At 40.4% G+C, this 13761-nt stretch overlaps 1 protein-coding gene across 1 annotated transcript in view; it reads left to right on the forward strand.

Moving 5' to 3' along the window:
- Positions 1-13114, forward strand: part of uvrag (UV radiation resistance associated gene) — a 180796-nt gene extending 167682 nt beyond the window's left edge. Inside the window, exon 15 of the mRNA XM_036594725.1 lies at positions 11954-13114. Coding sequence (XP_036450618.1) covers positions 11954-12743 — 790 coding nt within the window. The 3' untranslated portion in view covers positions 12744-13114. The remainder of the gene's footprint in view (positions 1-11953) is intronic.
- The last annotated feature ends 647 nt before the right edge of the window (positions 13115-13761 follow it).

A 13761-nucleotide genomic window follows, 5' to 3' on the forward strand; every position in this document is an offset into this window, starting at 1 on the left:
GACGAGGCTGGTCAGTTTTGGGTCAGTTTTTGTTTCAGGCAGTGCTGCCTGAGCGGCTTTTATTAGGTCTAATCAGCCTCAGGAGCACCGAGGGAACCGGAGCTGCTATAAAACTTAATGATAAGTTAAGAAGACTAACAAGAGAATCTGCACCACAGGGGCAGTAAACGTGGGCTGGGAGGGGGCGGAGGGGGTTAGGGGAGGTGGGGGGTGTTCCAGCCGCCTCATAGATTACTAAATGAATAGTTTGGTGACAGTCAAATCTGCACATTTTCACATTTTCCTCCTTAACACAAATGTAGTTAGACGTGTTTGGAGTCTGAAGTTTGCTTCTTTGGTTTTAACACTGGAGCTACGAGGCTAATGTGGCTAATAAGTAATGGAAGCTTATATCTCACCGATTAGTTGCAACCAATTTGTAGCCTAAATTTTCCTTTTATGCTTTTCTTGATGTTTATAGGTAACAGATTCAGGATTAAGATTAAGTGATCTCTAATAGACTCGTGTAAAATGTATATTCTGACATTATCTCAGTTGAAAATAAAAAGGTTGTTGCTTAACGATGTGCAGTAGTAGCATCTCTCTTGGAGCTTAAATTTTGTCTGTACTTTTCATTTTTGAAATTTTTGAAATGCTAATTTGCTAACAACCGCTAACATTACTTGTTAGCAGTGGTGAACTGTGACTTTGAGGTAGGCCTTTAATTCGCAACATGAATGTAAATAAAAGTCCATCTCTACAATATTGTGAAATTCTAGCACCTCTATAGGATTTTTAACAGTATGTTAGCGCTAAGCTCATGCTGGTGTACGTATACATTTTTACATTTTTTTCCATTCCAGATCAAACACAGACATTAGAATTTTGTAAAAGACACTTTGTGTTTTATCTGAAGTTTGTAGCAGTCATTAGCATATATCTGAGCTTGTATGTATCAGTGTTACAGTGACTCAGCAAAGAGTTCTGACACAGCTGCCGCCACTGTTTAACGTTCCTAACAGCTAACCGGAACTTTGTATTCAGTCAGAGATGTGTCTCGATCAGGGGTCGCAATCCAAATGTTAAGAAGAGCCATTTTGTCCTTTCAACAAAAATCAAACCACCTTGGAAGCCACATTTATGTCCATTTTACCATCTTGTCTGTAAATGTGTCTCAGTACATGCTGATGTTCTAATATAGGCTAAAAATATAATATAAATGAAAATTCAGACTCACTTTGCTCTGCTTTAATCTTCAGCTCAGTTGTCACCGCTTTTCTCACATCTCCAGCAGGAAACTTTTCCAAAAGTAGAACAGTTTCTTGTAAAATGTCTCTCAATGTTCGACTTTTTACGAGGCTGAAGTCGTTTCTAATTCGCCAGCTTCTTGTTCGAATTTTCCCGTTCCACCTTAAATGGTGCCTGAGGCGCCAAAATGTAACTACTGCACCATTTAAGGTGGAACGGGAGAAATTCAAACAAGAAGCTGTGAATGAGAAACTGACTTCAGATTCACGGCTTTGTAGTGTTTGTCAGTTTCTCATTGCAGATTAAACGTATCAGCAAACCAGCTGGAGTGATTATAAACACAAATAAGTCCATTCGTCTCCAAATTATCGATGTTCGTCTCAAATCTCTCTCTTTGCCGTTTCGTTAGCTACTAGCTAGGCGAGACTGTTGTCTGTGTTGCTATGGTGACCAGCAGTCTGCGCTGATCTTCAGGGTTAAAGGGTGAATCAGCAGTTCTACATTAACTCCAGAGTTTAAGACCATTTATTGTTAAACTGTGTTGAACGATCAGCAGAGCTTTATTTTACTGTAAAGGAGGATTATTTTATTTTACCTACAAAGAGCCGCATGTTGCCGAACCCTGGCCTAGAGTGATGCTTTTCTCATGAAATTGGTCTAAAGCATTGGTTGGTTCCTCTGTCCCTTCCTAATTACGTTGGTAGTTAATCTAACGTGTAAGGCCTTCTGAAGTCCTAACCAATGGGAGATCAGCTTGGCTGTATCTGCCTAGATACCACAGAGAGAACATTCCTGATTGGATAATTTTCTTTGTGGCATTTCAAGACTTTTTTGTTTCCAACCAAATCTTAACAATGAAATGAGAGTTTTACAACAGCACATAGAGTTTTAATACAACAAGCATGATTACACAATAAAAATGAATTCATCAGGCCTTCTGTGAAGACCCCACTGTTTATTAGCTACATTAGCCTCGTAGCCCCAGTGTGAGACTGAAGCAGTAAAGTTCAGACACCACACACGTCTCGGCTGATTGACTGTGTTGTGTGAGTTTCAGTATTAATGGAGGAGGCCTGTTAGTAGATGTTAGTTGATTAATTCCTCTTATTTACGACTCGCACCCGTTTCTGCTCTTCCTGTTCCTCACTGACTCTGTTTGAGTCAGTCGCTGGAATCCTCCTCTCCTCTGGCATTCATGGGAAGAGCGAAGGGGAACGTTTACTGTCTCTGAGCCAAAAGAATGAGAGAGAGAGAGAGAGAGAGAGAGAACAGAAGAAAAGGCCGTCCTAATTGGCCCAAGTAAAGTGTGATGTGAAGAAAAAATCAGAGCCTGAAAAATATTAGTACTGATCTGAGAGTTTTCTGGAACATATCAGCACAAACAATCTCTCTCTCTCTCTCTCTCTCTCTCTCTCTCTCTCTCTCTCTCTCTCTCCTCTCTTTTCCTCTCTCTCTCTCTCATTCTCTCTCTCTTTTTTTGTTTTTCTCTAACTCACTCTTTTTTCCTGCTCTCTCTCTCTTCTTCCTGTTTTTTTCTTTCTCTGTCTCACTCTTTCTCTCCCACCCTCCCTCTCTCTTTTCTCTTTTCTTTCTCAATCTCACTGCTTCTCTCTCTCCCTCCCTCTCCTTCCCTCCCTGCCTCCCTCTCTCTCTCTCTCTCTCTCTCTTTTTCTCTTCTTTCTTTCTCTTTTTCCCCTCTGTCTGTGCCTCTTTTTCCAACCCCTTGCTTTTCGCTCTCTTTTCTTTCTCCCTCATGCGTTCTCTTTTCTTTCTCTTTTTCTCCCCCCTCGCTTCCACTGTCCTTTTTCTCTGTCTCTTTTTCTCTATTTCTCTCTTCATTTCTCTTTTTTTTCTCTCGCTCTCTTCTTTCTCTGTCCAGCTCTTTTCCTTCTTTGCCGCTCTCTCTCTCTCTACTTTCTCTGTCTTTTTTTCTCTCTTCTTTCTTTGTCTATCTCTCTCTCTCTCTCTCTCTCTCTCTCTCTCTCTCTCTCTCTCTCTCCAAATGGCTTTGCAGTGTATGTTTGTGGAATTGGTTCCTGAATAATCCTCTACAGCAAACAAATTTTGAGGTGGCATTAATGTTTACTGAAATTAACATATTAACATGTTATAACATAGTATTAAAAAGAAAAACATGATGTGGTATGTTTAAAATATATATTTTTAAATTTCTTCCAATATTTTAATTTCTGCAAACAAACAGAAATTGTGCAGTAAAATTAGCTGAACAATGCCACGTTTAGGTCTGTTCTCTGTAGAGGATGTGTTGACGTAATTTGACGGTGGAGGGGTGGGGTGGGCGTGGAGGGGAGGGGGTTCCCAAACCTCTGCACAGGGCTGTGTTATTATTGATCGTTGTCGTTAATGGGATCAGACGGTGGTTGGAGAGAAGATGGATGGTTTGTGTTGTTGTAGCTTGGCTGCGCTTCTTTGCTCTGTTGGTGAAAACTGAGATTAATTGGACTCAGAGTCATAATCAGGTTCTGAACAGAGTCCACAGAGCCTGTAGTTTGTCCGTATTAACAGTCTGAGGTCGGTTCTCCTCTCGGCCCTGGATGACACATGGCTCAGATACCCTTCCAGAACCTGCCCGCCGCCCCGGTTCTGTTTATCAGGACTTTAATTTGGTCCTCGTTGAACGACTCTCTTGATTTCAGCTCTGAGGCTGGGATTAATTATCACGGAGCGTAATGATTGGGGCGTAATGATTTAGTTTGGAATTTGTTCCCTCCTGGCATTAGCAGGAAAGCTTCTGCGCTCTGTATTCCCACGGACGGACAGAGAATCCGGCATCATGTTGTTCTGTTTAGCTTCAGTGTATTTATCATTGTATTTGGCCAGCTCAAATCCAACTGTCTGGCAATTAAGCCCCAATACAAGAAACGATTTCGTCATAAATTTGGGGACTTTTAGCTTGTCTATGTACGTTTCTAGTATAAACCAGCATGTTTTCTTTGTCAGTTTAAATTTGATTAAATAGAAAGCTGCTTAGATCTTTATCACTTCTCTTTGCAACAAAACAACAGAAGCAGAAAAAACACCTGCCAAAAGCTGGACTTTGTGAATAAAACCAATCCCCCTGCTGTGATGTCACCACATCAGCACTCAAACCTGTCAGGTGTTTAAACAAGAACTCCACTGATTTGTTCAGATTACCTCTAAAAGCTCCCTCACAGAAAGTTCCTACATGAAATGGTTATGAATTCACTGCCTGATGACTGAGACACTGTTCTATGATAGTTTAGAGAACTTAAACTCCATTCATGGTGGAGGGATACATGCAGGGCGCTGTGAGGCAAAATAGTCCCCAAAGAAAACGTATTATTTCAGATTTTCCACTATTTTCATCATCAACATTCCATATAAACTCAGAAGACTCGTGTAGGTTCACTGGTGGTTCTGGATAGTAAATAAAATGTCTATATTTGTGTTGTAGTCATGGCGACGCCTGGTTCCTATCACCACCACTGTAAAGACATCTGAACCATTTCACACCAAACCACTCTGAATCTCTCTGATTATACCTCACACACTGAGTTATGCACAAAAGTTGAAAAATGAGAGGAAAACAGATCATTATTTGGGCAAAACCTGCTCTTTATATTAAAGAAGATACTTAGTCACATGCAGAAGTCTCAGCATCCCTGTTCAAGTTTTGTTGATTTTTCTAAGGCTTTTCTGGGATTTATCTGCACATTTTAATGCACAGTTTCTATTCATTTACTGAATTTAACATATTGGGGAAGAAAAACAAGATAGACAATGTGCCATAACTTTTGCACAGGCCAGTTTTAGATGATCCAGTATGTTAAATTCAGTAATTAAACAGTAAGTGTGTATTAAATGTGCAGCAGTTTGCTCTCTGTAGATTATTATGTTCTCACTTAGAACATCAGCACAACATGGAATTTGACCAGGGGTGCCCAAACTTTTGCATACATCTGTATATGCCTAAAGGATTAGCACAGAGCTCCTTTTTCATTTAGATATTGATTTATTATGAGATATTTTCAAATGAAAGCATGGCGTCCCCAAACTCCTGATGGGCAGTGTTTTGTTCTCTGCTTTGACTTCGTATTAAAAGCTGTATTTTAGAATCGGAACAGCGTCGTTCCCGCCTCCTCGCCGTCTGGATGGATGTGATGTGAGTGGGTCGCTGGTTTGAACTCAGCAGGAAGTGCGTGTATGATGAGGATGGGTCTGCACTGTCTCCATCTAATAGAAGGTTCCTCATATTGGGCGAATGTCCCGCCGAACAGAGCCGTATATTAGAGCAGGATCGGCTGCTGGAGTTCAGCCTCGGCTTCGGCCTCGGCCTCAGACGGACGTAATGAAGTACAGGTGTGAGGCGCAAGTCAAAGTGTATTTTCTTCTAAATAATTAAACATTTTTCTTCCAATTTGGCAAGAAAGATTCTGTTTTCCTAAGACTTCAGCTCACCTGCCACATCTGGAATTACACTGAGACAGCAAATTTCCAGAGTTATGTGTGTTGTTCGCTGTTAATTTGCATTTCAGAGAGAAAAAGTCCTACAAATGATGAACCTGAATGTGAAAACCGTGTGAAATCCACAGAGTGAACACCGAACTGACTGTATACGTGAGTGTATATACCATACATATCAGTGTTTCTCAGCCCTGGTCCTGGAGGCCCACCGTCCTGCACATTTCAGTGCTTTACCTGCTTTAACACCCACTTTAACCCAGTAATGGGCTGTTAGTGGGCTGATTAGTTGGATCAGGTGTGTTGGGAGCAGAGAAAACACTGAAGTGCAGAGCAGTGGGCCTCCAGGACCAGGACTGAGAAACACTGATATATATGATGTATACAGTCGATGTGTCTATATGTAATATAAATCATATACACAGTCAGTGAGTGAATATATTGTATATAAGATATCCAGTTAATGAGTGTATATATATCATATATATCATACAGTCAGTAAGTGTATATATCATATATACAATCAGTGAGTGTTTATATCTTACATATCATATATACAGTCAATGAGTCTCTACATCACATATATACACATATATATATATATATGTTCGGTGGGTTTATATATCATACATATAATATATACAGTTAATGAGTGTTTATATCATATATCACATAGACAGTGAATGTTTGTCATATATCATATATACTGTATTATATATGCAATCGATGAGTGTATTTGTCATATAAATCATATACAGTCAGTGCTTGAATATATTGTATATAAGATATACAGTTAATGGGTGTATATATCATATATATCATACAGTCAGTAAATGTATGTACCATATATATCATATATACAATCAATGAGTGTCTACATCACATATATATGTACGGTCAGTGAGTGTATATATCATATATATTGTATGTACAGTCAATGAGTATATCATATATATCATCTATACAGTCAGTGAGTGTATATATCTTATATATCATATATACAGTCAGTGATGGGCAAATGTTTTTCAAAAAAATAATAACTTTTCTCAGTTTCAACATTTGATATGTTGTCTTTGTGCTATTTTCAAATAAATGTAGGGTATAAATGATTTGCACATCATTGAATTCTGTTTTGATTTACATTTTTCTCAGTGTCCGAACTCTTTTGGAAACGGGGTTGTAAAAGAAAAGTGGAGTTAATGATTTAACACGTTAACTTTAAGAGCACTTATAATCGAGCTCACTTTAGCATGGTGACCGAGCCGTTGTCGTTTACAGTTTGCCTCATTTCCGCTAGATCGACACAGTCCAGCTCGGTAGGGTCGCACTTTAATGTGAGAACCCAGCGTTATGCAGCAACACTAAAGAATAAAGACTCCCTCAGTGAAGATCTGAGCTCAGTCTGGCTGAATATAGTGCAGATGAGAGTTCTGGACAGAGAGCATCTTTGTGTGCAAACCAGGCTGTGAAAACGTTTCAGTAAGTCACCGAAAAGCTCTCAGCGCAGTCTAATTAAAGTGTATATTTTAGTGAAAGACTCCGTCTTTTCATTTTACTAAATTTATTTCGAGATATTCTTAGAACGGGGATATGTAGCGTCCCCTGTAGTGAACAGTGGACGTGCTGGACGAGGGGAGTTTACTGAAAATGCGATAATTATTTAAAATGTAAAAGTGGCATCAGGTCAAAGGCTGACCTACATGAGACTGTACAGTCATTAAAAGGTCCACGTTTTGGTGAAACAGGATCCGCCTCTTCTACACTCTTTAAAAAGATGGTTCTTTAAGGGTTCTTTTGTGAAGACAGGGGTTCTGTATAGAACCATGAGCACTCCACAAAACCGTTTTCATGATTGAAGCGTTCTCTGCTTGGTGAAATGGTTTTCAGATTGATGGAGAATGTGTTGTATTTGGTTCTGTGTAGCACCTTCTTGAAAAGGGTTCCATATAGCACCAAAAAGGGTTCTGTATTGTTCAGAGTGCACACAAGCAGTAAGAGCAGTTATGATGAAGAACAAGAGGATGGAACAGGTGCTCAGCAGAAGTCTGGGGCCATCTGAGACAGTGACATTTAACCCTTTAGTGTCTGTATGCAAATCTGACATTTTCTTTAGTTTAATCCAGATATTTTTCAACTTGACCAAACTGAAAGGCTAAAAATTGTCTATTCATCATTAAATTCACTGATTTTGCAACAAAACAAAATAAATTTTAATTTGAGTGTGAATAAATGTGTAAAAAATGACATACAGCCAAAAAATCAATTCAAAGCTATTAGATGTTCATCAAATGTATAAATACACTCTTAAAAAAGATGGTTCTTCAAGGGTTCTTTACTACAGATAGTGGTTCTATATAGAACCATGAGCACTCATATAACCATTTGTATGCTTAAATGGTTCTACGCATGGTGAAATGGTTCTTCAGATGGAGAATGTCTTGTATATGGCTCTGTATATAACTTTTTTGAAAAGGCTCCATACAGCAAAAATATTCTATATAGAAATTATACTGTAAAATGGACAAAAAGTGGACAATAGAAGAACCCTCCCAAGATAGACATTGTAACAATAGAATACCCTTTTTGGTGCTATGTAGAACCAAATGCAATACATTCTCTATCAGTCTGAAGAGCCATTTCAACAAAAAAGAACCTTTAAAGCATGCACATGGTTCTTTGAGTGTTCATGGCTCTATATAGAACCATGGTCTTTACTTAATAAGCTGTGTTCTACAGTTTCTCATTAGGCTGAATGAATAACCGACTCTAAATGTAGGTATTGTGATATAAACTGAGTCTGTTCTACAGTTTCTCATTAGGCTGAATGAATAACCGACTCTAAATGTAGGTATTGTGATATAAACTGAGTCTGTTCTACAGTTTCTCATTAGGCTGAATGAATAACCGACTCTAAATGTAGGTATTGTGATATAAACTGAGTCTGTTCTACAGTTTCTCATTAGGCTGAATGAATAACCGACTCTAAATGTAGGTATTGTGATATAAACTGAGTCTGTTCTACAGTTTCTCATTAGGCTGAATGAATAACTGACTCTAAATGTAGGTATTGTGATATAAACTGAGTCTGTTCCACAGTTTCTCATTAGGCTGAATGAATAGCCGGCTCTAAATGTAGGTATTGTGATATAAACTGAGTCTGTTCTACAGTTTCTCATTAGGTTGGGTGGGATTCTCGCCAGCGTCTGTGCAGCTTATCCCTGCGTTTGTGGGCGGAGCTTGGGTAGGTCAGTTGAGGATTGTGTAAGCTTAGTTGAGATGACATTTGTTTTGTGTGTACGGCCGCGTTTGTTGTGTCGTGTGCTGTTTTTCCAATCAGCCACAGCCGATGGAGCTTTAAAGAGGAGTTGGAAACAGTTCTCTGAGCAGCTGTTTCGTGTGTGAATATGTGTTATTGATCACACTGTGCTGAAGATGGATCCGTGCAATGGCAGACAGTTGGCATATCTCAGTGTTTTTCAGGGCCCCGTGTTCAGAATGATATGTGCAGAACAACAGCTGTGTATGTGAATGAGTTATGACATAATCCATCATGCACATCAATGGCTGCACTGACATAAGTGTCTTCACACCCTCTGTCTTTGTTCCATTTCTCACAGACACACATTCTGCTCAAACCAGGCCTGCATTAAAGAAATACTTCGGCTAAAGACCAAATTTAAACTGGTCCCCCCCCTTTCTCCAAATGCAGTCCGTCAGCCACGACATGTTTGGTGCCTGAAATTCACTTCTATACTTTTTAGCTCTGGAGCTGTGAGGTTAACCGTGTGTGGTAGTTCAGTATCTCTAAGGCAGGTTAGTAGTCAGCGTAACGGCAAAGAGACAATTTCGAGACAAACATTGGTAATTTGGAGACAAATGGACTTCCTGATACGTTTAATCTGCAGCGAAAAACTTGAACACTAGAAAGTCACAAAGCTGACGATTCTTGTTCGAATTGTCCCGTTCCACCTTAAATGTTGCAGCAGTTACATTCTGGTGCCTCAGGCACCATTTAAGGTGGACTAGGAAAGTTCAAACAAGAAGCTGGTGAATGAGAAGCGACTTCAGCCTCATAAAAAGTCAAACGTTAAGAGACATTTTACAAGAAACTGTTCTACTTTTGAGGAAAGGTTTCCTGCTGGAGATGTGAGAAAAGCAGCTATAGCTGAGCTAAAGCTTAAAGCAGAGCAAAGTAAGTCTGTTTTCATTCATATTATATTTTTTCAGCACATACTGAGACATATTTACAGACAAGATGGTGAAATGGACATAAAACGTGGCTCCCAAAGTGGTTTGATTTTTGTTTAAAGACAAAATGGATCTTCTTAACGTTTGGGTTGCGACCCCTGCTCTAAGGCTTTGTTCACACAGCAGGTAAAAGTGGTCCAAATCTGATCTTTTTCTTCATGTGTGACACAGATGTGTGTCTGTGTGTCAGTGTGAACAGATAAACACACTGAATCTGATATTTTCAGTTCCGGTTTGAGATGCTTTCATATGTGGTACTGAAATCCGATACGTATCCGATCTGCAGCAATGCGACTCAGTCTGAACAGCCAGATCGGAATTCATGCGACTTTTACATCAAACCAACTCCACATTCGTCATTTTGTGCTGCGCATTTGGGCTGATATTTCTGTACAAAAATTAGAAGAGACTCATCCAAAACCCTCCGTCTTCGAAGAGATTTCGAAAGAAATGGCTGAACGCGGCCGCAGGAGACCGAGACTGCAGCGTCAAGGCTGCGTTCACACAGCAGGTAAATTGTTCTTTTGCGTATGTGGGTCCGTTTAGGAGCTGATCAGTTCAGACTGTCGCATATAGGTCACATTTTAAAGACCGTGTGAACAGCCTAACAAAAAATCGGATTTGGTGAGAAAATCAGATTTGGACCACTTTCACCTGCTGTGTGAACGCAGCCTAATAGTCTTGATTATGTGGTTTCTGACACTCTATGACTCTCTGTTATCTATAAACATGGACTTTACAAGTACGTTAGCGTAGCTACAAACACTAGCAGGTCTGAAATTTGTCCGTTTTTCTGTATAATTTCACTACATTAGCCTTGTAAGTCCAGTGCTAAACCTAGGGAAACAAACTTCAGACACCAAGCATGTCTTGACTGATTGACTACGTTTGGGCTGTGTACGTTTTATTTTTCAATATTTGAAAGATATGAAACATTTGAAATAGTGTGTGGAAATGAAAAACTCTCTGGCCATGACTTTGGTAGAAATCGACCGAATTAGATAGACGTCTGTGGCACGTTCAATCTCAAAACAAGTATAGGTGTGCTACGGTTGCCAGGTTGAACAACGCCTGTTTCTTCAAAACCTTACAAAGCTGTGTGCAGAGGGCTTTGAGACACGTTTTCTCTCATTTGATAGGCGTGTCAGGTGTTACCCAATCAGCAGTGACTTGTCATACTAAAAAGGCAGTGCGCACAGTGGATTCTGATGAAGTTCTCTACAGATGCGCCCGCTGAAGCTTGGTGTATTCAACAGCTGAAGACATTCAAAGATGTATTTTGAAGTATCAAACACGTATTTAAACCCGATTCATCAGGCCCGAAAATATTTAGAGAAGGACGCCAAGAATGGCCTTCTCAGCTGCCGTAGTTGCAACACTAGCGTAACAGTGTCCAGCGCACCACAGTTTCCATTTAATCAAAGATTTTTCTACATTTTGCTGGTGGTGATTGTAGCCCTGGTTGCAGCCTATGCAGTAAAGTGGACTAGGGAGGGGCGGGGTTATGTTGCAGACACACCCACTCTCAAATGACTGGGTTTTTTTTTTAATATGATGAGTTTATAAATTGTAGAGGTTGTGATTTTTGGGCTTTATTAACTAGAGACTTTTCATTGTCTTAACCAAGTTAACCTGTTTAGACCAGAATTAGAGCTCTGTGTAACCATTTTTACATATTTTAACCTCAGAGTTGAAATTCATATTGAATCAGAAAATACATGCATCTTTACAGCCAACGGTAAGTTTCAAAACACATCAATTGACTTCCCAGTCCATACAGTCTGTGCTGCTTTTAAAGGAGGTGCAAAATGGGGCGGCCAATCAGAACAGAGCTCATTTACATATAGCAGTCTTAAAGGCACGGTAACGAAAACAGCCTGTTTAATTCGAAGGGATTAAGAGAGGTTGGAAAATGGTCATGTAGACATGAATTATGATTTTTTGGGTTCATAAAACCACAGATGTTTTACGAGTATGTAAGTATATAAATGTCTCTCTCTCTCTCTCCCTCTCTCTCTCTCTCTCTCTCTCTCAGCGATCGCCACCACATCTCCAGCTCCATCCCGGTCCCTCTGAAGTCTCAACTGAGTGTGTCCGCTGCCTCGGAGATCACTTTCCCTGCCTCTCCGGACCGAGGAACCCGCAAAAGAGCGAGTTCGGAGGCAGATAAACAGAAATACAAAGAAATGCAAACACCTCCGCCCAGCTATCGCACGGCCACGGCCCAGTGTGACCCGATAGCTGTCCCAGAAGTTCCGCCTGACCCTCCTGACCTTCTGAGCTCCTCTCTTGATGCTAGCATTGATTTAGCCAAGACCCTTGATGCGGACGGCCAGGTGAAGGTCGAGGAAGCAGCTGGGCCCCCGAACGAAGCAGCTGAGGCAGACGTTGAGGTTGAGAAAGATCTAGAAGAAAAACCTGGAGAAGAAACCAAACCTCCAGATGGCCTCCCTGCCGGATGTCCTTTGGAAGAAGCCTCAACTAGCCAACTTCCAGGCACCATGAACGGATCGGCCGTGCCTGGGAACGGCGTGAATGTCGGAATCGCGGCCGTGGAACAAGCGGAGGAAATTATGGGCACTGAAGCCACAGGTTTAGGCCTTGGCCTAGGATTAGGGTTGGGATTGGGGTTGGGATTGAGCGGAGGCGCAAGGTTGGAGGATTTTCCGTGTATTCCTGTTGAACACGCCGTTGCTGTGGAAAGCGACGATCAGGTTCTAGGAGAGTTAGACGCTGCTGGATTCGAGGAATTCTCCCGACGCATCTATGCACTAAACGAGAACATGTCCAGCTTCCGACGGCCGAGGAAAAACTCAGACAAATGACTGGAACATGGACCTGAGGGCACGGGACTCAAGAGGTCAAAGGAATACTCATCAGCATATTGAACCTAATCTCTGTTATCAGCAGCATGCAGTCAATCGTTTTGACGAATTTTTCTGAAATTGGAAAACAACAAAGAAACCAGTAACTCGAAACTCACTTACAGTAGACGCCAATGAGCAGGTGCTGGATTTCATGCAAAACTCATATTTTTTGGAAGGTTTCCAGGTAATTGTAAATTAAACTGTACGTCTCTGAGACGGGACTACACTCTCAAAAGATGGTTCTTCAAAGGTTCTTTAGTAAAGACAATGTTTCTGCAGAGGCCCATGAACGCTCAAAGAACCATTTGCTTAAAGTTCTTTGCATGGTGCAGTCGATCTTCAGATTGATGGAGAATGTGTTGTATATGGTTCTATACAGAACCTTTTTGAAAAGGTTCTCTATAGCAAAAAGCTTCTGTATAGAAACTGTAAAATGGACAAAAAATGGACAATAGAAGAACCCTTTCGGTGCTATGTAGAACCATATGCAACACATTATCTATCAATCTGAAGAACATTTCACCCTTCAAAGAACGTTTTAAGTATGCAAATAGTTCTTTGAGTGTTCATGATTCTGTATAGAACCATTGTCTTTACTAAAGAAGTTGTGTTCTACAGTTTCTCATTAGGTTGAATGTGTTGTAAATGGTTCCATATAGAACCAAAAACGTTTTTTTGTTGTTATGATGCCAATCCTGCAACCCTTTTTGGTGCTTTTTAGAACCATATAGAACACATCAATCTGAAGAACTATTCACCATGCAAAGAACCATTTAAGCATGCAAATGATTCTTGGAGTGTTCATGGTTCTATACTTTACTAAAGAACCCTTGAAGAACCATTATTTTCTATAGTGTAGTTTTCCAAAGGGAAGAATTTGGACTAATTTGTTACCAGTGATGTGGGTACCACCAGGAATGTGGGTTCTCGTTGCTCAAATCCGATTTTTGCTCAAATCCGATCTCTCTGACACGAT

The sequence above is a fragment of the Colossoma macropomum genome, unplaced genomic scaffold (assembly GCF_904425465.1).
Source record: "Colossoma macropomum unplaced genomic scaffold, Colossoma_macropomum, whole genome shotgun sequence".
NCBI lineage: Eukaryota > Metazoa > Chordata > Actinopteri > Characiformes > Serrasalmidae > Colossoma > Colossoma macropomum.